A 24,473-nucleotide genomic window follows, 5' to 3' on the forward strand; every position below is an offset into this window, starting at 1 on the left:
TATCATATCACAGTTGCTGCACGGACCACAGAATGTTGTTAAGTTCACTGCCATTCTGACACCATGGCAGTGATCAGCCGTGCTCTCAGACTGTGTTATGCAATAGACTGGCAAAGAAGCATGGATATTTCTCTATCAAATAATTTCTAAAATATTTTGGTGACTATTTCAATATTAACTGGTTTCCTTGGAAACCCTATATATTTTATTTTACACATCTGAAAACATCATTGTGATATAGATCAAGACTTTTTCAACCTGCCAAAAGATCCAAGGCACAAAACTGGTTAAGACATTTTGACACTGTTCCAGCAGGCAGTGCTGCTCCTTTGCCACGTCACCATGTGGCAGATGCTGGCAGGGGTGGAAGGATGATCACACACCTAATCAGAAACAACTTTTCAAGTAATGCTCCAAGTTCCCTAATTAGTAATATTAGGTAAATTAGTTCGAACCACTTTTAATCAGCTTCGGCAGAAGAGAGGTATTGTCACTGATTGCTCGGGTGCTTTCACGGTGCTTATAATGGATGTGAAGGGGCAAGGGAGCCAAGGGGCCTGGCTGATTGCTCTGAGGCACTGCTCCCACTCGGCCCGCACACAGCCTGCTGGAAGGACTAAGCAGACGGCCCAGCCCATCCTCAAGCTTGGCGATACTCTGACTAAGGCATCATATTTTTGCATGCAAATAACTCCCTTTTTGTTTCTGTATATTAAACTGCACGGAAAATTTGCCTTTAAATCTTGGCATTTCTTGGAGCCTGGAGTAGGCACTTAAAAATAAAAACCCAAGGCTAATTACACAGCTGAGGAAATGAATGTGAATTAACTGAGCTTTTTAAAAACAAAACAACACAACAAAAATCCCACTTCAATATGGACAAAAGGGCTTCCACTCAAGGGAAACTATCTGAGATATAGTAGGCAGAAAAGGACCTTACGGCTTGTGCGACAGGGACTGAGGCCTTCGTTGCTCAATAAAGCTCACACAGGAGACTGTTGGTTGGTCCCTGACCCTGAGAGACAACCCCCAGGGAACCACAGAGCAACATGGCTAATGTTCACTCTGTGCTGATGGTTGAGTGGATCCCAAACCAAGACAACCCGCTTCAACTTCAGGCCTAAAGAGACTCTGCTCAGCTGGCTCCACAACAGCACATCTAAGGACACCAGAGCCGTGGTACCTAGGTTAACTCCTCCCACAGTTATCTCACGGAGATTATCAGTGCTAAATGATAGTTATGATAGTTATGACCAGAAGAGGGGCTTAACCAACTATGAAATTCCCATCCAGGAACACAAAGTGGTGATTAGAAACTTGATATAAAAAAGAGATTTTCCCAACAGATGAAAAGGGAAAGTAAGCCACAGAACAACGTGTACAGTATAATCACATTTACATTTAAGAAAAGTGTGTTTATGTACATGCACCTGTAACTATGGAGACAACACACACACACACACACACACACACACAGCTTGGAGGTAGGTGAACTTGAAAACATTGGAGGGATGAGATAAGGCCCCTTTCTGGCCACAATCTTAATCCTGGCTTTGGTTTTCAAAATTGTACCCCTGAGGCTTTGCTTATCAGGGTCTGTCTTGTACCACAATTACGTGCATGTGTTTGTGCCTTCCCAGCCTGAGGAAATGAGTACCAACCAGCCTGGGCTGCGTGAATCACAGAAGGACACATGATTATGTTCTTTGCTGAGAGCCAAGCACACCAAGGCATTTCTTCTTTGCTCAACAGCTTTATTTCCCAATTCTATACATTCATCAGAGATCTCCAAGTGGGGAAAGAGCCTTGATGGTCATTTGGGCTTGGATAATCTTATCCAAGGTTTGGCTCAGCCCCTTACACCTAATTTAAGGTGAAGGTTACTAGGTGAAATTTCACTTTTTAGGTTTCACTTGGGCCTTTTTCCTGGTGGAAAAGCACCATTGTATTTACCAGTAATTGTACTTTACATTCCCATGGCACCTGCCACTCTTAACTACCAAGCCATTGATCAATTGGCTTCATCTCCTCTCCAGCCTTCTGCAGCCATATCTGCAGAAGCCCAGCCCTTCTCCACCTTGAAGTTAAGACTTCTCTACATAACTGGATTACTCTGCCTGTATCTGTAGCAGACATCACCTTTGTGCATGTACCCTCTCCTCCAATTTGTTGAAATCATTTACGAATTCAATTCCATTTTCATATTGAGTCACACTGGTCCCAACAGAAATGGTCCCAAAACATCAATCACAAGACAACTTTAACTCTGAGACTAAAATGTGAACACTGTGCAGTGGATATGCAGAAGTAAACTTGGGGATGGCATTAAATCAGAACGAGGAAAAGGCTCTGCTTCTCGTGATGAAAGGTTTCTTCATCTAAAAATTCCAAAGCATCAATTCTGCAGATCCATAAATTCTTATCCAAAATGCTCTGGGCCAGATGTCATTTGAAATTGGAGTTTTTGAACTCTGGAATGGTAATATAGGGCCCAGAGTGTATACTAAATAACACCTTAAGCAGAGGATCAGGCAGCAGTCTGTAATGGAGCCTAGAAATATTTTACTAGCAAACCATATGAATATTCTCTCTACTAGATAAAGACTATAAACAGGCTTCTATCAACTCAGAGCAGTTTTACTATCAACCAACTTAGTTTCAAATTTAAGAAAAAAAAATCTTAATTTTCATAGCTTTCCAAATTTTGGAATAGCAGATAAAGGACTATGTACATGCACCTGACCCAAATCAAAGATCTAGTTCTAGCTCCCCTGATCATTACACATACAGATCTTTTAAACCATATATGTGTACTTGTTTTCCTGAATATTCTGCTACCATTCTGCTATGGACATTTTCTATAGGAGAGGGCATCCTGTTTTAGTTATTCAAACTATTCAAGAAGTAAAACAAAGTCTACAAATTTAGAAGTACTTTTTTTGAACACTGACCATAAGACTAAAGGAAAGATGCTTCTCTTGCTAAACACTATGACCCTCACCTAAAGGGAATTTTTATACACTACTGCTATATATACAGAAATTATAAATAATACACTGAAAAACAAAAACTATAGGGCCCACACATTTTAGTCTAGTAAGTGCTTCTCAAATCTTATTATCCACAAAATTTACCTGGGATTTCATAAAGATGCTGATATTCTAGATGCTGCTACTGCTCTGGGGCCACCTTTTGAGTAGTGAGGCTGCATAAGCTTTGGAAACAGATGAACTTGAGTCCACCACTTAAGGAGCAAGTGGCCCTACTTCACTGCTCTGAGCAGGTTCCCCACTAGTTAAAATGCAAACTACAACGACATCTCTGGAGACTGTTTTGAGTAGGTGAGTGAGCAGCACAGACCTTGTGCTCCATCCGTCCTGTCCTATGATGGACTGAATGATGCCCCCAGGAGGTCTACATCCCAGTTCCCAGAACTTGTCAACACACTACCTTGAATTTGCAAGTGTGATCAGGGATCTTGAGACGGACAGATCATCCTGTGCTATCTGGATGGGCCTAATATGATCACTAGGGTCTATACGGGAGTGAGGCTGGACAGTAAGAGCAATAAAGACAGTGTGAGAGGATGGAGCAGAGGTCAAAGAGGAGAAAAGCTGCAGGGCTGCAGGCTCTGAGGACAGCCACGGAGTGCAGGTGGCCTCCTGTTGCTGGAACCCCTCAGAGGAACATAGCCTGCAGATTCTGCAGGTTGGACTTCCGGCTGCCTGGATGTGTATGACAATAAATGTGTGTTGTTTCAAGCCAATGATTCTGTGGTAACTGTTTATAGAAGCTCCAGGAGATAACACACCATCTACTGGAGTAAGCTACTGCAGGTTGGCCTCCCTCTGCAGAACAAGAGCAGTTCCTGAGGCCACAACATCACCCAAAACTCAATCAGACCAGTTACCAAAGTGGAGGCTGGTATACAAAGACCTCTTCAAGGAGACTACATGAAGGGAAGAATCTGCCCACGCTGCTGTTTGGTTGGTTATAGCAAGTTTTAACGAACAGGAATGGACATGTGTGTTAGCAGCAAACGTCTAGGCTCACAGGAATCTCTTGCTCCCTCACTGTGCCACATGTTCTGGTTTGTCAGCTCCACATGGAATTGCTTGAATAATAATATTCATGAGGACACTAGCAGTGAGTCAATGCCTCAACACCAGGGGGCTGACCAAAGTGACCTCGGGCTTAAGACTGAAGAACTAAATATCAATGGGCTCTTTATTTGTACAAATCTACTTTTTTTTGTACAAATGCTACTTTTAGTATGGCTTAGCTCATACAGAAGCTTCATAAAATAAGAAAATACCTAGATAACACCAAAGATGTCTGTAGAATGAAAGCACATGCTCAAAATAAAATGGGCTTTTTCAAAATGAAGAAGGTCGTGTTTCTCAGGTTTCTCCCTATGAGCTTTGGTAGCAGTAGCTCCCCTTATCATCCATGCCCCTGCACTTTCCTTCGAGAGGGGAGCTCCGAAAGGCAACTGCTATTTTTGCATTCCTAAACTGCAAAGGAGGACCTGGCATCTCACTGCCACTACTGTGTCCACAGCATCTAGTATTGCAATCGGCACCTTCTCTGCACACAATGAGTATTTGTGGGAAATGAATATTATAATGGATATTTATAATGGAAAAGATATTATGACTTTCATTTTAAAAAAACATTATTCTGAAAGATTTTTTGCTTCATTTTGAACTTGAATCTACTAGGTCCAAGATATTATTTATGGTGGAGTTAAAAGCATACTTTCTGATTTTTGCTGCCTATTAATATATGCATTTGATAATTTACAATGTGCTAAGCAGTCAAAACCAATAATTACTTTTCTAATTATTTGCCCTGTGTACAAGCTAAATGAAAGGGAAGGCACTTATTGCACATTAAAAAAATGATAAGTAGTTTAGTAGTTTTAAAATGTTCTGTTTAATCTCAAACCACAATATTCAAAACAGTTAAAAGTCCTCTCACTGGCTCAGTTAAAACCCCACAAAATAGTCCAATCTTCAGAAGAAACTATGAATTCTGCTCTAGTCACAATGAATATAGAAGACATCTTCAAAACTTTGCCAGTTCATATTTACAAAGTCTCTGACCAAGTGGTAGGACTGATCATAAAAAGTATGAATTTTACTTATGCACAATATATTCTTTTTAAGAAGCAATATAATTGCATGGAAATCTTTTATTTTAAATCTGATTTTGAAATATGACTGAATATATTAACATAAATCAGAACAAATCCGTAAACATCTATGAGAACATGTTAATGTAATTCCAGTGAATCTCACAATATTCTGTTTTTAAGAAAAAAAAATCACTAGACAGAAAATGTAACTTGGAATCTTATATTCAAGTGTGCAGAAGAAGCAGAAGTTGGCTCAACACGTGGTCCAGATTGAAAGTACAAGCTGATGTGCACATACGGCCACATAATCCCAAGTCAGACTATTTGGAAGTAGCACTAATCCATTCGTTAACATTTCATCTTCTTTTACTCAGTCCTCTGTGATTTCTGACTCCTTCAGAAGCCTGGGCAGAGTAGTTGCTTCGGTACTGCACAACTTCAGCACCTGTGAGCCCTCAGCCATGCATTGCCCAGGGTGGCCAAGTTTACAAGTATCTAAGATTTTTACCTCTCTGCAAACTCAGTACCATCTTCATGAATACGTTTCTATATAGAGCCAGTGGGATGCTTACCTCTGCCGCAGAGGTATGAAGCTGCTGTCCCAGATTGGCTCTAGATGGATGGAAGTTTCAAATTCTTGCTGCTTCAGTGGGTTCTTGGCTTAGAAACTGAGGCCTTAAGGAGGGAAGGGTTTGTGTTCACCGGGTCCATCAATGGTGCCTCCCCAGGGATAAGGGCACTGGGTTCTCCCTGGTCCAGGCAATGACGTGGGCACATACACACGTGACTCAATGCAAACTATGAGTAAATAGAGAACCAGGGGAGGTCTGAGGGTTCTCCCTGCTGACTGTGCTCCTGGAACACCAGGCAGAACAATTCTGGCTGCCCGTTTTTCATTCTTACATCTTCACTCTGGCTTTTGTTTGGAGACAGAGGCCACCAGACAAGTAGGCCTTGGTGGAGAAAAATTAACAGCCTCAGGCTTCCTGTGAAGTACCCTGGACTCTAGGGAAGTAAGAGATCATGGCAGGACTCAGGTTCCCAGGGTACAGGTAGAAGGTAAAGTTAGCCCTTAGTGAGGGTCCACAACCACTGCTGTGTTTTTTGCCATGGTCTTCAGGTCATCTTTGTTCCTCTAAGCAGAGATAGGGACACAGATAAGAGCAGAGGCCCTGGGAGCCAGCTCTGCCTCCCTGATGGGCAGGGACACTTTCTACTTGCTTATACTTGCTCACTGGGCTTCAGCCCTGCCTGGGAGAGAAGAACATTAGAACAGATAAAACAAAAGGGAGGGGAGCTCCGAAAGGCAACTGCTGTTTTTGCATTCCCAGCATTTTAGTTGTCTTTAGAGAAACGATCCTGTTCTTCAGACTGCATGATTATAGTGGAGCTGACCTCACACCCTGGGGCCATGTGAGCTAGATGAGTGAGATCTGGAACTTGGACTGAACCACCAAAAATAGGGCACTTTACACTGTTATTTCTGTAAAAAGGGTATAAACCTAGAGCTCCTAAGAGCCACTATGTAGAGAGAATCTCCATTCAAATGAAGTCAACTTAGAGAAAACAGAGCTGGGCAATGGTGAGACCAAGCACAGATAACAACCTTAGAGCCCCTAGATCCAGCTATATCCGAAGCCCAGATCTGTCCCTGAACTTTACAGCCCCATAAAAGCAATGTGGACAAGAATAACAACTTAAACTACTTTAGAATAAATTTTTCTAATTTGCTACTGAAAAAGCACCAACAAATACAGAAGTTAACAGTAAGAAGAGGGGAGAGAAAGCAGATTATATTTATGAATATGAAATACGGAAACAGTTCAGGTTTGTCCCTAGAAATGTGGGAAAGTGACATGGGGTGGAGGTGAGGGGGGCCTGGTCTACTTTTCATATTAAACCCAGATCATCAGGACAGTAGCTCTCCTTAACTACTGTGATTAATCTCACCAAATTCTAAATATAAAATGAATGTGCCTTTTCTGATGTGCAGTGATACTGCACAATCTTGAAAAGGAAGGGGCCATTACCAAAGAGAGATGCCTCTGGGGGGAAATCATTTCTTTCCTTGCCCATGTACGTGGTCATGATTGGCTGAAGGCGAAATGGTCCCAGCGAGGACCCGTCTTACCTGGCATGGCGTGGATGAGGTCGCCACAAAGAACAAAGAATCTGGGCTTGGGGTTCAGCCTGTTGATGGCCTGAATGGCTTGCTCAGTGAGGCGGATCTCCTGCTCCCACTCATCACCGCTGCTGTCGCAGTTCCCAGTGGACCAGGCCTTCATCAGCCCAAACTGTGGGTCCGCACCCTGGATGAAGTAGAATGGGCCTTTCCATTCTCTTTCCTTTTCTTAAAAAAAAGAAAAGGGGGCAGGAGAGAAATGGCATAAAACCTGTCAGTGAAAGCATCCAGGTTACCATGCAAGTGGATATGATATTTTTCTTAAATTAAATAGGTCATTTTAATAAGCTGCTGTTCAAACATACTATTTTCCTGTCATAGTCTAGAGCATTTTGATTTATACTAATTATGCCTGAGACCTGGTGATTCCCAAAGGCCACAGGAAGCCACATGGACTGCTGCAGCCATGCAACCAAGCTGCTTGCTGAAGAGCTGAGTAGCCAAAGGGACACTCCGCAACAGGGCTCTCATTAGAATTGAAAACACCCTAAACTGAATGCTTCCAGAAGTATTATATTTAAATTACTAGGTAAAGTACTTGCAAATACTTTTCTGCCAGGCTTAATGGCACCATTTGCGCTGTTTTGGGGATGTGACACAATTTTAATTAGCAAACTTGGCGCTGGAAGCTCTGGTTATCTGGCGGGAAATGTGGCGCCAAAAATGAAATCTTGAAATAAGTCAATGTGAAAAAAAGAAGAAAAATCAATGCTAAAATTTCAAAGGTAGTGTGAGGTGGCCATCATCACGGCGTGAGGTGGGCATGGGCAAGGAAGGGATTGACATTCTTTTTTCCCCAGCTTGATTGAGGTAAAATTGATGGGGGAAAAATGTATACATTTAAGATGTTCAACTTGATGACTCGACACACATACACACTGTGAAAAGATCACCAGGATCACTCATTAACATATTCATCGCCTCAGCTTCCTTTTGTGTTTGGATGGTGAGAAAACCTAAGATTTACTCTCTTAGCAAGTTTTGAGTATAATACATTATTATGAAACCGTCACCATGCTTTACAGTAGGCTCCTAACAACAATTCATCTTTTAAGATTTTTTTATTAATTGAGACATAACTGTTGTACATGCTTATGAGGCACTGGGTGATGTTTTGATGTAAGTATATTCTGTGGATGGGATGTTCAAATCAGGAGGAGCAGGTCTATCTTCTTGAACGTTTATCATTTCTTTGCGGTGAGAATGTTCAAAAATCCCTTCTTCTAGCTTACTTACTTACTGTTATCCATAGTCACCCTACTGCATTTCTCTTATTTGCATTTTTACTGGTTGATCAACCTCTGGTCTTGGAAAGGGTTCTCTCTTGGGTGCCCTGAGCATAAATCACCTGGACTGCTCTTCAAACTGGTTCTGCTAGGCCGGAGCTTTGGGGATCTGGAGTCTGCATCCTTATACACCACAACTGCCACTACAACTCCATCCTTATACACCACAACTGGTGTGGCCACTAGCTATGCAAAAGTTTAGCTTGTTTTCTTGTGTGTGTGTGTGTGTGTGTGTGTGTGTGATTTTCTGATTCCTTCTTCAAACAAAATCTTAGGTGCAGACCAATGTTGAAGACATGAAAACCAGAACCCACACTTCCCAGATAGGATCCAGGGATATAGCTCCATCTGAGGAGCCTTGGTTTATAGTTCCCTCCCTTGTCCTTTGAGGAAACTAAGGCCCAGAGAAGCAGTGTGATTTTCCTAGTGTCCCACTAGGCCTTAAAGGCTAGGACAAAACTGTCCATGATCTTCATGCTGTTTTTATTTTTCTTTTTTTAATAAACTAATGTAGTCTACGTGCTACCTAAACCAATGGTATCCCCTTTGAAAGTCACAGCTATAGTATGGCTTCCAAAAAGCTCCTTAGAATGATTTAATGACCTTGTGTTTGATTCACACATATCTGGTAGTATACCGAGAGCCTATTGTTTGCCAGGCCCCAGGTGAGGAGCTGGTGATACATGGATGATCTGGACAGAGGAGGCCCTGCTCTCACTGAGCTCAGTTCTCCTGGGAGAGAGCCAGTAACAAGGAAAGCTGCAGGAAAAGCTTGGGGCTATTCAGGGAGAAAGCAGGAAGAGCTTGGGACTATACAGGGAACTCAGAGCGGTAAGACCTGGTTTGGGTGAGTGGACAGGGAAAGCCTCCAAAAGGGGGAGACTGAGCTGTAACAAAGAGCCTTTCCATGGAACCTTCCATGGAACCTCCCACGGAGCTGGCTATCTCAGAGCAGGACCTCTGGCTTTAGCCTACCACTATCTTCTTAATTCCCTTTTCAGAAGCTTAAAAATAAGTGAACAAAATTACTTGTATGCATTTTATAGAACAAATGGCACACGTGCATCAACACACTAGTCAACAGCCAAGGGCACGGCTGTTCCACAGACCAGCACAGGACCCAGTATGAAGGAGGAATGTTTGACATGTGCACGTCTTGTTGCACAGGATGGCAAGACGGCACCACTGAAGGGTTTGCTCATCCAACCCTTACCATGTGTGGCAGAGGGACTAAAATGGTCCCCAAAGATCCCACCTGGTGATATTCACATCCTTATGTAACCCTCGAGTGTGGGGTGGACCTAATGACCTGCTCCCCATAACAGAATACAATGATGGGCTGTTCCTTCAAAGCAGGCTAGAGAAAGACCATGATCTCCCTCCTTCTGCCCTCCCAGGAGGTTATGAGCTGTCATGTTGTAAATGGCCCTATGAAGTGGCCAGCATGGCAAGGACACCTGGGGCCAACAGCTCAGAAACTGCATCCTGCCAACAGGTGGAGCAGTGAGTCAGGTGAGACCAGAGCCATGGCTGACCCCCTGGAACAGCCTTAGGAGACTCAGGGGCAGAAGAACCTAGACTCCTCACAGAAAATGTGAGATAAAACAGGTTTGCTACTTCAAGCCACTGAGTTTCAGGGTAAAATGTTCCACAGAGATGGATACCTATGAATCAGGTAGAAGAGACAAAGGGTGAAAGGGTCAAGGAGACTTCAAAAGAGCTGAGTGTGTTTCACAAAATAAGAAAAGCTGAATTCTGCTTCATATCTTAAAGTTGTTAACAACATTTATTTATTTTACTTGCTTAATAACCTTTGTACACTGCTCAATGCTTTTAGCTGTGTTCCGACTCTGAGGCCCTTTGCAGAGCCATTTAAACTGTATAAATTAATCAGAACCAGATCAGAGAGGTGATCAGCACCCAAGGTCGCAGCATAAATCAACCTTCTACAACAGAGTTTAGAAACCGTTCCCCACAGCAAACATTTTAACAAGTAGTTTCCTCTGACAAATAGTTACAGCCTCAAAAAGTCAATAGTCCTTGGAGCTATTAAAATAAATCTTTCATTACTTATTTACCTAGTAAAAACTTAAGAAAGGCTGTCCATTTTAGGATGACGAGGCACAAAAAAGATTCAATTTAAGATGAATGACAGCTAACACATCCAGACTCAACCTACTTTATCTAATAAGGTAATTTGTTGACTCTGGGCTCTAAATTCTCCAAGGCATCTGGATCCTGCTCAGAAGTTGGTGGTCTTTGGTCTCATCTTAATTTTTAAAAATATTTTTTAGTCGTAGATGGACACAATATCTTTATTTTATTTATTTATTTTTATGTGGTGGTAAGGATCAAACCCAGTGCCTCAGGTGTGTGAGGCAAGCACTCTACCACTGAGTCACAACCCCAACCCCTCATCTTAATTTTAATTCAAGGCCAAATTAAACATTTGGGGCTTTACCATGCTTAGTTCTAAAAGGAGAAATCATAATTTTATAACAACTCTCGAATCCCTCAAAAGGATAGCTTTTTCCATTATGAAATTGAATTCTTAACAATATGTGCATTAAATTATTTCACCAAAGACCAGTCATCCCCAGGACAGGCCCTGGGTAGCAACTGACCAATGTCTGTGAGGGTTGGGGTGAGTTTCCCACACATTCCCTTTCAAGGCAAAGACAAGCCTCTGCCCTGTGCACAGTCCAACTCTCAGGGGACCCTCTGGAAACATTGCTCTGGCAGTTCAAGCCACACGTTTGGCTAAGCTGAGGCCCATTTCTAAAGCAGCACAATCAAGAGCACGTCATTATTGCCAAAACCAAAACCAAAATCAAAACCAAATTCACTTAGAGATTCAGCTTTTCACCTCTTTTCCTAGAGAAAGACTTTGCATGTGAAACTGCACAAAGAGGGAAATCCTGACCACTGCTCTAAGAAACTCCTGGGAATGGAGGCTCAAGGGCAAGGGAAGAGGCAAGGATGACAGGACAGCAATGACAAAGGCTGCTCACAGGCACAGGGGGCAGGGCTGGGTTCCTGGCAGCAGACCCGGAGCATCTACAGGCTTTCAAGGTAGGTTAGATAGGCAGACTCTCTAGCCGGCCCAGACCTATGGAGTCTACATTGGAAAGAATCCCCAGTGACCTTTGTGCAAACCCGTTTGGGAAGCCAGGGCCTGGAATTCATCAAGGAACTCTGCTCCCTGGCCATTTCAGTGTATTGGATAAGAAACAGGAGTGACTTCTACTTCCCTAAACTGAAACTCCACTGTGAGGGATTTTGTTGGTGGTAGTGTTGGTGCTGGAGATTGAACCCAGAGCCTCCTACATGCCAGGTGAGTGCTTAGTTATATTCCCAGTGCCCCCCCCCCACACTTAATTTTTAGACAGGGTCTCAGTAAGTTGCCCAGGCTGGCTTGGAATGTAGGATCCTCCTGTCAGCCTCTCAAGCAGCTGGGATTACAGGTGTCACCGCTGTGCCTGGCTAGAGGTTATTTTGTTGTTGTTAGTGTGTTATATTTTTGTTAGTTTTGTTTTGGTCTGCAATCTTCCTGCTTGGTTTTAGGCCCTGCCTATGTTCACTTCAGGTATTTGGTCCTAAACATTTCTCAGTTTTGTTGATGAATGTCTAGTTGTCACCCTTTACATGTGCCTTTCAAAATCAAGTCAAGGTGCTTTGAATGTTAAGAAATTAACTGGGGAATTCTGTACTAGTGAGTTCTGACACTTTTGATTATATGTGACTATGATGGATAGTGTATGCATCCACAAGCAAGGATGTATGTGCATCACACAGGTGTTTAAAAGTACAACAGAAAGATGCATATTTTTCTTAGAACGTATAAAGGAGCCCTAATTGATGACTTTGATGAGACCCTGGTCAAATTTTGAGGTAAGCTAAGTACTTGTGAAATAAATGAAATAAAGTGAGTCGATTAAATTTCAATCTCATTTCTGACACAGATGATACCAAAATAAGACAGTAATCTTTGGAAACACCTGATACAAAGCCCTGGATGATGCCTATGGTGTATTTAGTGTTGATATACAGTAAAGCATACATTTAACTAAAATACCAAAATCAGCTATGAGTAAGAATACCCATAATGAATTTAATCTTTCAACAAACACAAAGAAATGATATTTAGCTATCCACTGCTATACATCAAATCAGCACACATGGAGCAGCTGAAGATGGATACTCATCTAATACCTCTCAGTTCCTGGGTTCAGGGCTCTGGCATGGTTTAGCCTGTCCACTGCTTAGTCTCCTGAGCTGCAATCAAGCACTGGCCAGTGCTGAGGAATCAGCTAAAGACTAACATGGGATGAGATCTGCTCCAAGCCCTTGAAGTTGTTGGTGGGATGTAGCTTCTTATGGGATGTGGGACTTGGGGGCATCAGTTTCTCACTGGCTGTGAGCCAGGGGCAACCCCCAGTTCCTTCGGCATCTCAAAAACATGGAAACTTGATTCATTAGCACCAGTACAGGAGAGATCTGTTAGCAAATGGAGTTACAATCCTGTGTGGAGCAGAGATAAATATGACATCCCCTCACTTCTGCTGTGCTCCTTCTAACACACAGGGCCTGAACACCAGGAGGTAGGATTATGGGGCACAGATAAGAGTCAGCCACAGATGGCAACATAAGTTACTCAGGTGACCTCCGAGTTTGTTCCTGACATTCTAGTACTGAGCAAAGTAACCCACTTACTGCAAACCACCTTAAAGAGCTTAACTCACAGAAGGCACTGGACACTGTCATTACGGGAAAGACTGGCAGGGTTGCTGTAACCAGCCTTTCACTTAACCAAAGTGGGATACTGAGGCCTGGCCAGGGGTCCCAGGGCTCAAGTTCAAGATCACACTATTGGTGAGCAGCAGCTTTTACCAAAGGGCTAGTCATGATCTCAGTGCTGTTGAGCTGGAGAGAGCCACAAAGAAGAAGGAATAGGCCCCTGGCTGCCCAAAAGTTGTCCATCTTGTTGCAGGCATTTTTGTCTCCAAAAAATATTCTTTCAAATGGAACTTTTTGTTAAATTAAATGATACTCTCATAAAGATAATGCTGACAAGGCCCAGAGTGTTCTCCTGGTCGCCTGTGATGTCCACAGTTTCTGCCAAAAACACAGGCTGATTCAGGGTACAGGCTGGGGTCCAGACACCTATCTCTGGAGAGTGCTAATTGGTGATCTCCTCCAGACATGACAAACTCAAGGTCTGGCTAGCAGATGTGTTCTGCTGGGCCCACGCAGTGTTTATAAAATTCTGAATTTGTTGCCAACATTTTTAATTCATGAGTTTGATATATGCCTGGATTTCTGGATTCTCGTGGAAAATCTGGTTACACTGGGCCCAAATGGACAGTGCCAAGGATTGGCTGGGGCTATGTGGCTCTTTACATGGGGCCTATGCTCTTGAAATTGACATAGACTACACTTGGCCCTTGTAGGCACCTGCAACCATAGCCCTTATCTATGGTAACCCTTCCCTTTTGCTCAAGGTGGGAAAGAGAAGACCCAACAAATGCAAATAAAATGAGTGGAACTAACAAAGAGCCAGGGGCAGAAACTGGGCAGAAACAGGCCCGAAATGCCCATTCTGCCACAAGGCTGATTTCAGAACAAGATGACAACACTGGCACAATTACAGAGAAGCCATGTCTAGCTAGAGCGTCTATGTCTGTCTAAACAGGCCAGGAAAAAAACATACTGAATGACCACCATTCTCTAAATCAAGTTTTAAAATTAACTTTAAAATATATTTTCAGAAATAATTTGCCTTAGAAATCCTGTTTATCTGTTTCATTGAAAAATAAGATTGGCCACTTCCAATTTCTGCTATTAAGAGACTATCATAGCTACCATCTTTCAAAACTGAGAGATTAAACAGTGGATTTGGAGTAATATTAAACTATGTGCAGAAAAGACTTGTGAGTTTTCTTTAAACAATTTAATCAGGTGCAAAGCAACTGCATACAGAGAAGAATCTTAAAAGCCTGTAAGAATTCATACAATGCCTCACCATTAATCCTCCCTATGAGACTCTGTTTATATGCCAAAAATCCTGCCTGAAGGACAGACATTCCAATTGCAATTCTCTTTACAGTTTGCAGTTTCAATATCACAAACTAATGTTTTCTTGGATTTGTCTCTGCCAATATATTTCCTCTCGTTCATTTTTATTATACCTCTCAGGCATATTTGTCAATTGTTAATGAAAGCTGACTTTTTAATATATACCAAGAATTAGAAATTTCATTGATCCTTTCCATATTACCAGCTAATCACAGACTATAATAAATGCATACCCCAAAGCAAATGAGTCACTGTTTTCATCACTGACCAGGAAAAGACCAAGGAGAGTCACCATGCCATTAACAACTAAAACAGTCATATCTGTGCTCTTGTGAAGAGCTATACCTGTTACCTACATAGAACCAAAAATAGTTCAAGGTGGAACACAGTGATAAATGGCTCTCTTAAGTTAATTTTTGTAACAGAAAGTCACACTTTCTAAGTCCAGTTTGGGAACACAGATTTAAAATGATATTGGTTTAGCAATCTAATTAGTAGGCTCCTATCATTATCACATCACATCATTACAGGGTACAAATACTTAACAATTCAAGGTTTTGGCTCCTATTAATTTGTCTGATTCAAAACAATACAGGAATTGGGAATACTGGGAAGCCACATTTCTCCATTTGAGTAGAAAGCTAAAGAATTAACTCAAAAATTAAAAATAGGTATATTTTTCTGGACTGGTCTGAGCTCCAAGCTTGGAATTTCTACCCTAAATTCAATATTTTCACAAGCAAATTCATCATCCTTCATTCATTTACCCTGGTTCCTTCTGCAGATGTCTCATATTTTGCCACCATCATCTCCAGTCTCCCAATCTACAGATCTTGGGATCGTGCATCACTACATACACACAGCCAGCCAAGCTGTAGCATTCCACTTCTACAACACCCATGCAGCAGTCCCACTTCCTGTCCCACACTGCCATTCTCTTTGGTCAGGTCTTCAACACTCCCAGCAAGGGGGACAGCTCCCTACACTGTTCATGGCAGCCCCTGCCCACAGCAGGCACTGCCCCCACGCTGATCACCAAAACCTCTTCCCTGCTAAAGAGCCACTAGCCTTGAATCTCCACGAGGACAGGCTCATGTCTGCTGCCCACTCCAGCATATCACCAGCCACATCATCCAGCTCTGGCAGGAGGCAAGCAGGCAGCAAACATGTGCTGACCAGATGGAGAGGTCCTTGAATCCCTGCTCATTCTGACGCTGGGGGCTAAAATGAGCCTAAAGCTTTTCCAGCTGTATCACTGGTCCCATTAGACAAGGGACATCCAAAATCAGTGGGGGTGATTTTGACATTAAATGTCTACAGACATTTTTGGATATCACTGGGAGATGAGTAGTACTACCATAATCCAGTGGGTAGAGGGCAAACATGCTGCTAAACATCCCATAATACACAGGCAGAGCCACATGACAAAGAACAATCCAGCCAATGACGCCAACAAACCTGAGGCTGAGAAACCCTGCTCAAGACATGCCATGCCATCCCTCCAGAATGAACGACAATCTGCTCCCCAAACATACCCCACCACTTCCACCCCTTCCCTCGGGTACTCTACTCTACCAACTTCCTGCTGAAATTACATCTATCCAGGCCAGTCCAGCCCATACCGACTCCACCACAGAGACTGCCCCCTTCCTGTGAGTAGATGCCACTCAGGCTCTATAACACATGCTATGCCAGTCGTGGACATTCAGCAGTGTGCAGGTTACGGGTCCCATTCCCTAAGATCCTACAGAATAGCGAGGAAGACGAGCAGGAAACAACTAAATAGCCTAGTGACACACTGGCTTGCTGGGATCACAGAACCCATCAGGATGACATAGGACACAGTGATTGGCAGGGGGGCCTCTGGAACTGCACCCCAGGGAGGGGGCCCCACAAGTGCCCAGACCCTGTGTGAATATGAGGCTGGAGGAGGAGACAGGGATAAGCTCACACCAGGGCATGCAGGCTTGATGAGGGGTTTAAAGCCCCTGCCCAACTTTGGGCCTCCAACTCCCAAACCCCCACCTGGTCCTAGTCCAGAACTGAGTCTTACATTCTAAATCCCATTTCAACCTTTACCAACTATGTGACACCATGCGAGTTCCTTAACCTCTCTGGCCTTTAGTTTTCTTATGGGTAAAGTAAAAATAACAGCACCCCTCTCTCAAAAGGCTTGTTCTGAAGAATTAATGAGTGAGTACCTATAACGCATTTAGACTAGGCACAGGATAAGTGGTCAAATGTAAAGGTAGTTACCATGACAACTATTCAGTCACCTGGACCCTGTCTTAGCAAAGTCAAGGCTACTGAAGTCTTACCTATTTTTTTGTTCCCACAAAGCAAGGCTCAGAAAATACCTGATGAGATTACATGTTTACATGCTTTGTCTTAGCATCTTTCCCTTCATACATTGTGGATATTGCTTTGGTTACAAAACAGCAAAGATGGGTAGCTTTACAGCTGCCTGGAGGCTTTCTGGCTAAAGAGCAAATGCCAACGAAATGCAATTTTTGCAGTTCCTCACAGTAGCAATCTGCACAGTGAATCACAATCTAAAAGTCTTCGGCAATACCCTTCATCTTCTCAGGGGACTAATCTTATTTTAGCGGTTTAAAAAAAAAAAACAGTAGCTAAACAATATTTACCACTCTGGGACTCTTCTTGGTTTAACAAGCTAAAAGCCCCACTGTAAAACCGTCAGATGTAATGCAGAAGATGACAGTGCCCTTCATTAGTGTGTGCTTAGGCCTTGGGGGCTGGTGACAGTTATCAGGGTACAGGGTTCCTTTTTGAGGTTATAGAAATATTCCAAAATTGATTGTGGTGATGGCTATACAATTCTGAATACCTTAAAAGCTATCGAATTAAACACTCTAAAAGGGTGAATTGTGTGGTATGAGAAGAGTGGTTTTTAAAAACCATACCTATCCCTAATAATTAACCATGACAGCAACCTTCAGAGTCTCTAAATTACGTGTCCTAAGCATCAAGGTGAATTTACCCAGCCTCTTTTCATAGTCTAAATGAATCCAAAAGGTGGTTTTTAAGATACACAAAAGCTTCTGAGTCACAGCTTGGCTGCCACAGTTGCCATCCAGGGATGGAGGACCTGCCAAAATCTTTATCTGCGACCCTTCAGAGAACCAAGACAGCAGATGGGCCAGGACTTCTTGGCCAGGTGGCTTTCAGCATCACTGGCTTTGGTCAACACTATTCTGGACAATAGTTAAAGGGGAAAAAGACATTTCCAGAACCTTCTTTGACTTTTCAAAAGCAGGACTCCATTTGGGGAGTTAATGGTGGATGCTTGCTATGACTTCTGCCCCATTCCCCATGTTCCCCTGCCCCATTCCCAGGCTGTCAGCCTAGGCAGACCTTTGGGGAGAACTGGAAGGTGTGCTTTCTGGGCACATGCAGCCCTACAGGTGCAAGGCTAGGCAAACAGAGGCCTGGATGCAGAGAGAACCCTTCCTCCAGGCAGCTGCAAGCCAAACCTCCTCCAGCAGGGGCCTTTGAGCAGACTTGCAATAGGCTGCCTGAAGCTCTGACCAGCCTCCAAGCCTCTGTAAAAGGCACCGTTGCAGGGGCAGCTGGGCTGCCCTACACCCTCCCCAACTTCTGCACCTGTCCCTCAAGGAGCTTGATCGCCAAACGTCTGTTATGAGTTGTCTCCAAATCTGTTGATGCTGCCACATATTTTTTAATCACCTGATTTAATGAAATGTATAAACCAGTGAAATGTGAATGTAACAGGTCGTTTCTAATAAAACCAATATAAATGCTTTGGGAAGACTCAATAAACGCGAGTTGGCAAAAATAAAATACCATCAAATTAGGTGCTAGGGAGAAGTGTTAAACACTTAAGGAGAAAATATAAGCCTAGAGGAATCCTTCACTGGGAATGTTTCCCAGGTGATTACGAACTGACTATCTGTCCCTTGGAAAAAACCCAACTGGAAAAGCTTCATTATGGGTGTATGGTGTTCATGCAAGAAAAGCTACAAGCATGCCTATCTGTGAACCCATACCCCAAGGCAAGCCCTTGGTGACCCCTAAAGATTGGTACATAGATGCACATTTATGGGCTACACTAAAATGAAATGTTAAAAGTAACCATGTAATTCTTTTTTTTGTACCAGAAATTGAATAATGAACACAGAGGTGCTCAACCACTGAGCCTCATTTCTAGTCCTTTTTTTTTTTTTGTTTGAATTTTGAGACAGGGTCTCACTAAATTGTGTAGGACCTTACTTAGTTGTAGAGGCTGGCTGTGAACTTGCTCGGCCTCCCAACTGGGATTACAAGTGTGCACCACTACACTCAGCAATAATATAATTCTTTATGGTTCCCTTCTTTAACTATTTTTTTTCTTACCAATTATAAGGTTTCCACTGTGGTTAAAAAACAAGCAACAATGGAAATGTTCCGATAATTAGACCCTTTCTCTATATACAACTCACTAACTCAAAAGAGAATTTGATCTAAAGGTGAAGAACTCAAACTATAAAACTCTTATAAGAAGGCTGGGGCTGTAGCTCAGTGGTAGAGCGCATGCCTCACAGGAATGAGGCACTGGGTTCAATCCTCAGAACCACATAAAAATAAACAAATAAAATAAAAACGTTTTTAAAAAAATTCTTAATAAGAAAACACATAAGAGTAAATCTTTGTGCGATGGGGTTAGGGAAAGATTTCTTAGATATGACACCAAAAGCACAACTTACAATAAAAGAGTAAGTTGATAAATTGGACTTCATCAAAATTTAAAATTTTGGTACTATAAATAATATCATTCAGAAAGTGAAAAGACAGTCCACAGAATGGAAAAAGATACATGCAAATCGTATATCTGACAAGGAACTTATATCCAGAATACACAGAGAACTCCTATAGCTTAACAATAAAAAGAAAAACACAATTAAAAAATAGACACAGGCTCTAATGAGATATTTCTTCTAAGATGTACAAGTGGACACTAAGCACACAAAATGATGCTCAACATCATCAGTCATTAGGAAAACGCAAATCAAAAGCTCAATGAGATGCCACTTCATGTCCACTGGATGGCATATTAAACAGATAACAAGCATTGGCAAGGATGTGGGGAAATTGGAACTCATACATTACTGCTGGAATATAACATGGTGCTTTGGCAAACAGCTTGCCATGTCCTCAAAATGTTACTAAATGACCCAGTAATTTCAATCCTATGCATCTACCTAAAGAAACAGCAACAAAAAATATATCCATCTAAAGCCTTGTGACTGTTCACAGTTTTATTCATAAAAGACAAAGAAAAAATGGTCCAAATGGGTGGATGTCTATCAATATCAAGGGGCGAGGGGCAAAAGTTCAGCAGTGGGTGAATGGATAAACAAAATGTGCTTACTGATGCAAGCAAACAGCACTCAGTAAAAAGGGAAAAAAAATACATACTGCAGTGTAGAGGAAACTCAAAAACATTATGCTAAGGCACAGACACAGCCACAAAGGCCGCAGATTACAATTCCATTTATATGAAAGGTCCAGAAGAGGCACATCACTGGAGGTCATCGGTAGCTGCTTGCGCAGGGAGTGGGAACATGCAGAGACTGCAAATGGGCTTTTTTGGGGGGGCACAGGAGATGTTCTAAAACTAGATTGTGACTGCATCACTATAAACCTACTAAAAGCTATTTAACTATAAACTGAAAATGAGTGCATGTTACGGTACATAAATTATATCTTAATAGTTACTAAAAAATAAAAAGGCAAAAAAATGTACTCCAGAAATAAAAGCAAGTTTGTCTTTTGAAAATGTCAGTGTAAACTTTTTACATACTAATATGCACTATTCTCTCTACCTGCTAACTGATAACTCCAATAACGTGATAAAAAAATAACAAACATTCCAGTTTAATCACAGGGACTGTTAAAAGGAAAATTCCTTAGACCAATTAAATTTGGTAGTTATCTGAGCAAAACAAAACAGATTCGTGAATGGGCAGCTCCCAGAAGGAAAGCAGGTTCTGAGAACCCCAAACAACAAATCAGATTGCATACTCGGAAGATCATACAGCATTCTCAGAAGACAGAAGTGGGATACAGAAAACAGCTTAGTCAACCATGCAATCAGTTGGCTACAGCTTAGCTATTTACGACTCAAGTTAACTGGCTATAGGGCCTCCTGCAATCAACCCAAGTTTAGCTACTGTGATTAAACTCTGTGCTGATTTGGCCTATTGGGCCTATTCCAAGTACCAAGGCCAAATCCATGGCCCCCTACAAATTTTATTTAACAGAAGCCTCCTCAAATAAAGACAACTAAACATACAGCACAATTGAAGCATTCATTTCATCATCTTCTTCATCTTGTTAGACTTGCTTAAATCACATTATTTTTAACCCTGTTCAAACCTGGGTAAGTATTTCCAGGTCTATTTCTAAAAAGAGTTTTAGGTGAGACCCGCAAGAGATGGGGAAAGTTATAGTTTAATGAGAATTCATTTATTCTTGCCATGTGAGAGGATTTCCAGAGAAGATGAAGAAACAGTCAGGATTAGCAAATATAGTCAGCTCCTCTGAACAGCTGCAGACGTTTAAAATGTCCAGGGAAATAATCTTCTTAAGATTACCACCCAGGAGCCCTGTTCTCTGAGGGGGAAAATACTCTGGTGGTAAAATGAACTGGGAAAAATCAGACTTAGGACCTAAAAACAATTACACACAATTTTTTAACCATATTTTATCTTGATATTTTTCCCTTTGAGAATTTCTGCAGAACAGATGTGATAAGCCTCTCAAAAGAGATACTTGCTAGGAGAAAGTAGTCCTAATTAGGATATGTGTCAAGGAAATATAATTATCAATTTGTCTAATTAAAATGAATATCTGAAGATGCCTTAGGAATGCAACTCTTCTCAGGTGAGACATGCACAATTTATATTTTATAAACATCCATCCGCAGAGCCTAGCCCATTATATTAACAAGGAACAGTTGATTGAAACAGAGCCTCACCTATCACACTACTGGAAGAAGTGCTGAGAATAATGTCACTCATGTAAATCACTGCTGGGAGAAAGGGCCTCAGAGCAACTGCTCTTTCACTCCGTGCACAGGTTTCACTTGAGAAACAAAATGGCTGATTCTGAAGGGGATTTCTAGTAGTGCAGGCCAGGGTCAGCAAAGCTGTGATTTTAGGGACACTTGTTTGAGTTAAATGAACCCCTCTGACAGGCAGTGTGAGTTCTAAAAGAAGGGAAGAGCCAGTTCCTTTGCGTTCTCTGGCAAGTCCACCTCCATAGGCTAGAGGCTGTGTTTCTGCAGAACCAATATGGCCTTAGATACCTCTAACCTATCAAAGCTGCCGGGCTCAGCTTACATTCACCCAGATATCTGCAACATCTGATCCTGTAAAACATTCTGCATATGTCCTTCCACCCAGCGATGTTGTCACACTGGCTCCTGGCTTTATCTTTCAGAATTTCTGGCTGTTCCTGCTCTTAACCCTCCAATGTAGTCCTCTTAACCTTAAATACTGATGTACACTAAAGTCACAGACAGTTATGCATGCACCGTCCACTCTGTCACACTGTTCCCCTTAGCAACGCCTTTGACTCCTAAAAGAATATCATTTACTCCCCTCTCTGTGATGGTACTCATACCTTTATCACTAGCTGTGCACTGCACCCCACAAGTTGCCAGCACCTCAAATCCATCTCATCAAAGGTAAGCCTGTTCCTTCCTCCCTGGCATCAGCTAACATCCTGCCACCACCCAGGACCAGTACTTAAAATCCCAACTCTCACTGCAGTGCTCTCAGAGCTCATGGGTTACTTTTTGTGTAATAGCTTTGTACCTGGATTCTGAGCCCCTGAAAGTTTGGTATGTGACCCCACTCCCTGCCATTTTCTATTTTCTACAAGACACCGCAGAACATAATATATATTTCTCCAACCTAAACGGAGAAAAATAGCAGAGTAATCCGTAACTCTCCTATACTGAGGTGGGGGACATATACTTGGTGCAATCACTTTGGAAGACCATTTGATAATAACTGGTAAAGCTAGGGATGATTATATCCTACAATCCAGAACTCTGCTCCTGGGTATACGTCCTAGAGAAACTCTCCCACACGTCCACAGAAAGACTTGTACAAGAATGTTCCTAACAGCACTGTTAACAAGAGTGAAAAAACAACTAAATGGCCATTGTATCAGTCAGGATCAAAGCAGGAAATTGCTGGCATACTCAAACTAGGATAAATAAAGGAAGATTTTAAAGGGAATTATTTGGGATACGTTGGGCATGGAGAAACTACAACAGTGTAGTACTCCACAAACAGAAAAGCAGACCTGCTTTCACTCGTATACCTACAAGGAAGAAGGGAGGGAATGTTGCTACCCAAATCTGGAAAAAGAGTCTGAGAAAAAAAAAAAAAGACTATTGAGAGAAGCAGCAGCTTCAAGGGAGGAATACAGCCAGTGCAACACAACTACACAGGAAGTGGTGTAACAAATATGCTGACTTGGGCTTTCCCCTCCCTCTGGTCTCTAGCTGGGGCTTCCTGATGGTTGAACACAAGGGAAGCTAAAGTGCAGGGAGTCTACTGGTAATAGCCCATAGAAGTCAACCTGCTGGAGCACTGTGGAAAAGGGGGAGAGATTTGGAAAGGCAAAGGTAGAATAAAGAGAGAGGCAAATTTGAAGACTCTCAACATCCATCCATAAAATGTATAAAGCATATATTTATAAATATACGCATCCATTTATAAATACATAAATATTCCCCAGTAGGAAAATGAGATAAGTGGAACTACTTATTTCACTACAGATAAATCTCAAAGATGTCATGTTGATGAACAAGGTCAAGCCCCACTACAGAACGGCACCATAGCAGGCATGTTTTCCCAAATCTGCCACACATGAATTTCTGGCTGCACACAACTTCCAGAATCTTGCCACTCTCCCACCAAGAGTTGCAAAGAAGGAAAAGAAAGACGTTCAAGTAGAGAATTACAGGACACACCTATTTTGGATAGGGAGGTAGGAAAGTCCAAGGAAGCAAATGAACTTTCAAGTTGAGAAGGAGCCAGTCCACCAGAACTACCAGTGTCTGTGGTAGCTCGGAAGGGCAGGTGCCAAGACCCTCAGAAGGAAAAGGGCTTGGCCCTTTTAAGCACAAATCAAGAAAACCAGTGAGGCAGGAAAACTGGGCAAGGGTGAATGGGCATTAAGCCAGATCATGCTGGGCGTTTGGGTGATCTCCCTGGGGTTGTAAAGCTGGGGGCGGGGGGAAGGGGAATCGGGAACCTGGCTTCCTCTTGACTTATGGCTGACGTTCGCTGAGCGCCTAGCATGTAGTGACGGTGGGTTACACCGATACTCTGATCTGTGGACATTCCTAACAGCTCTAATTGGCAGATTACCTCCGTCCCGCATCCTGGGGGACCACGACTCTGGACGGCCTGCCACTCTACAGTTAGCATGGATAGCTGCTGCTAACACAGCAGCGAATGACTCCATCTCAGTAAGCAACCCCTACAGCGGGGTGCACGGTGCCCCGTGGTGAACGACTTCCGGAAGGGCACGGCCTCCAGGAGCGCTCCTCCAGCGCCGCCCACGACCTCACGAGGCCTCCCGTCCTACAGACAGGGAAACTGAGGCCGGGTCCGCTGAGGGCCGTGGACTAGGCAGGGCTTGGAACTGCAGAGCCCAAGCTACTTCTAACTCCGCTCGGCCGCTTCCTCTTACTCTCACCCTCTCGCACTGCCAGGCCTGGGCACCCGAGGACGCCGGCGCGAACGCCTCGCTC

At 42.7% G+C, this 24,473-nt stretch overlaps 1 protein-coding gene across 1 annotated transcript in view; it reads right to left on the bottom strand.

Annotated features, from left to right (window-relative positions):
- The window catches only part of Cpped1 (calcineurin like phosphoesterase domain containing 1), a 98,735-nt gene extending 74,289 nt beyond the window's left edge, over window positions 1–24,446 (bottom strand). The window contains exons 1-2 of the mRNA XM_015491070.2: window positions 24,088–24,446; window positions 7,269–7,487 (exon numbers count right to left, since the gene is read on the bottom strand). Coding sequence (XP_015346556.1) covers window positions 7,269–7,487; window positions 24,088–24,184 — 316 coding nt within the window. The 5' untranslated portion in view covers window positions 24,185–24,446. The remainder of the gene's footprint in view (window positions 1–7,268; window positions 7,488–24,087) is intronic.
- Window positions 24,447–24,473: the final 27 nt, after the last annotated feature.

The sequence above is a fragment of the Marmota marmota genome, unplaced genomic scaffold, assembly GCF_001458135.2.
Source record: "Marmota marmota marmota unplaced genomic scaffold, marMar, whole genome shotgun sequence".
In the NCBI taxonomy this organism is placed as follows: domain Eukaryota; kingdom Metazoa; phylum Chordata; class Mammalia; order Rodentia; family Sciuridae; genus Marmota; species Marmota marmota.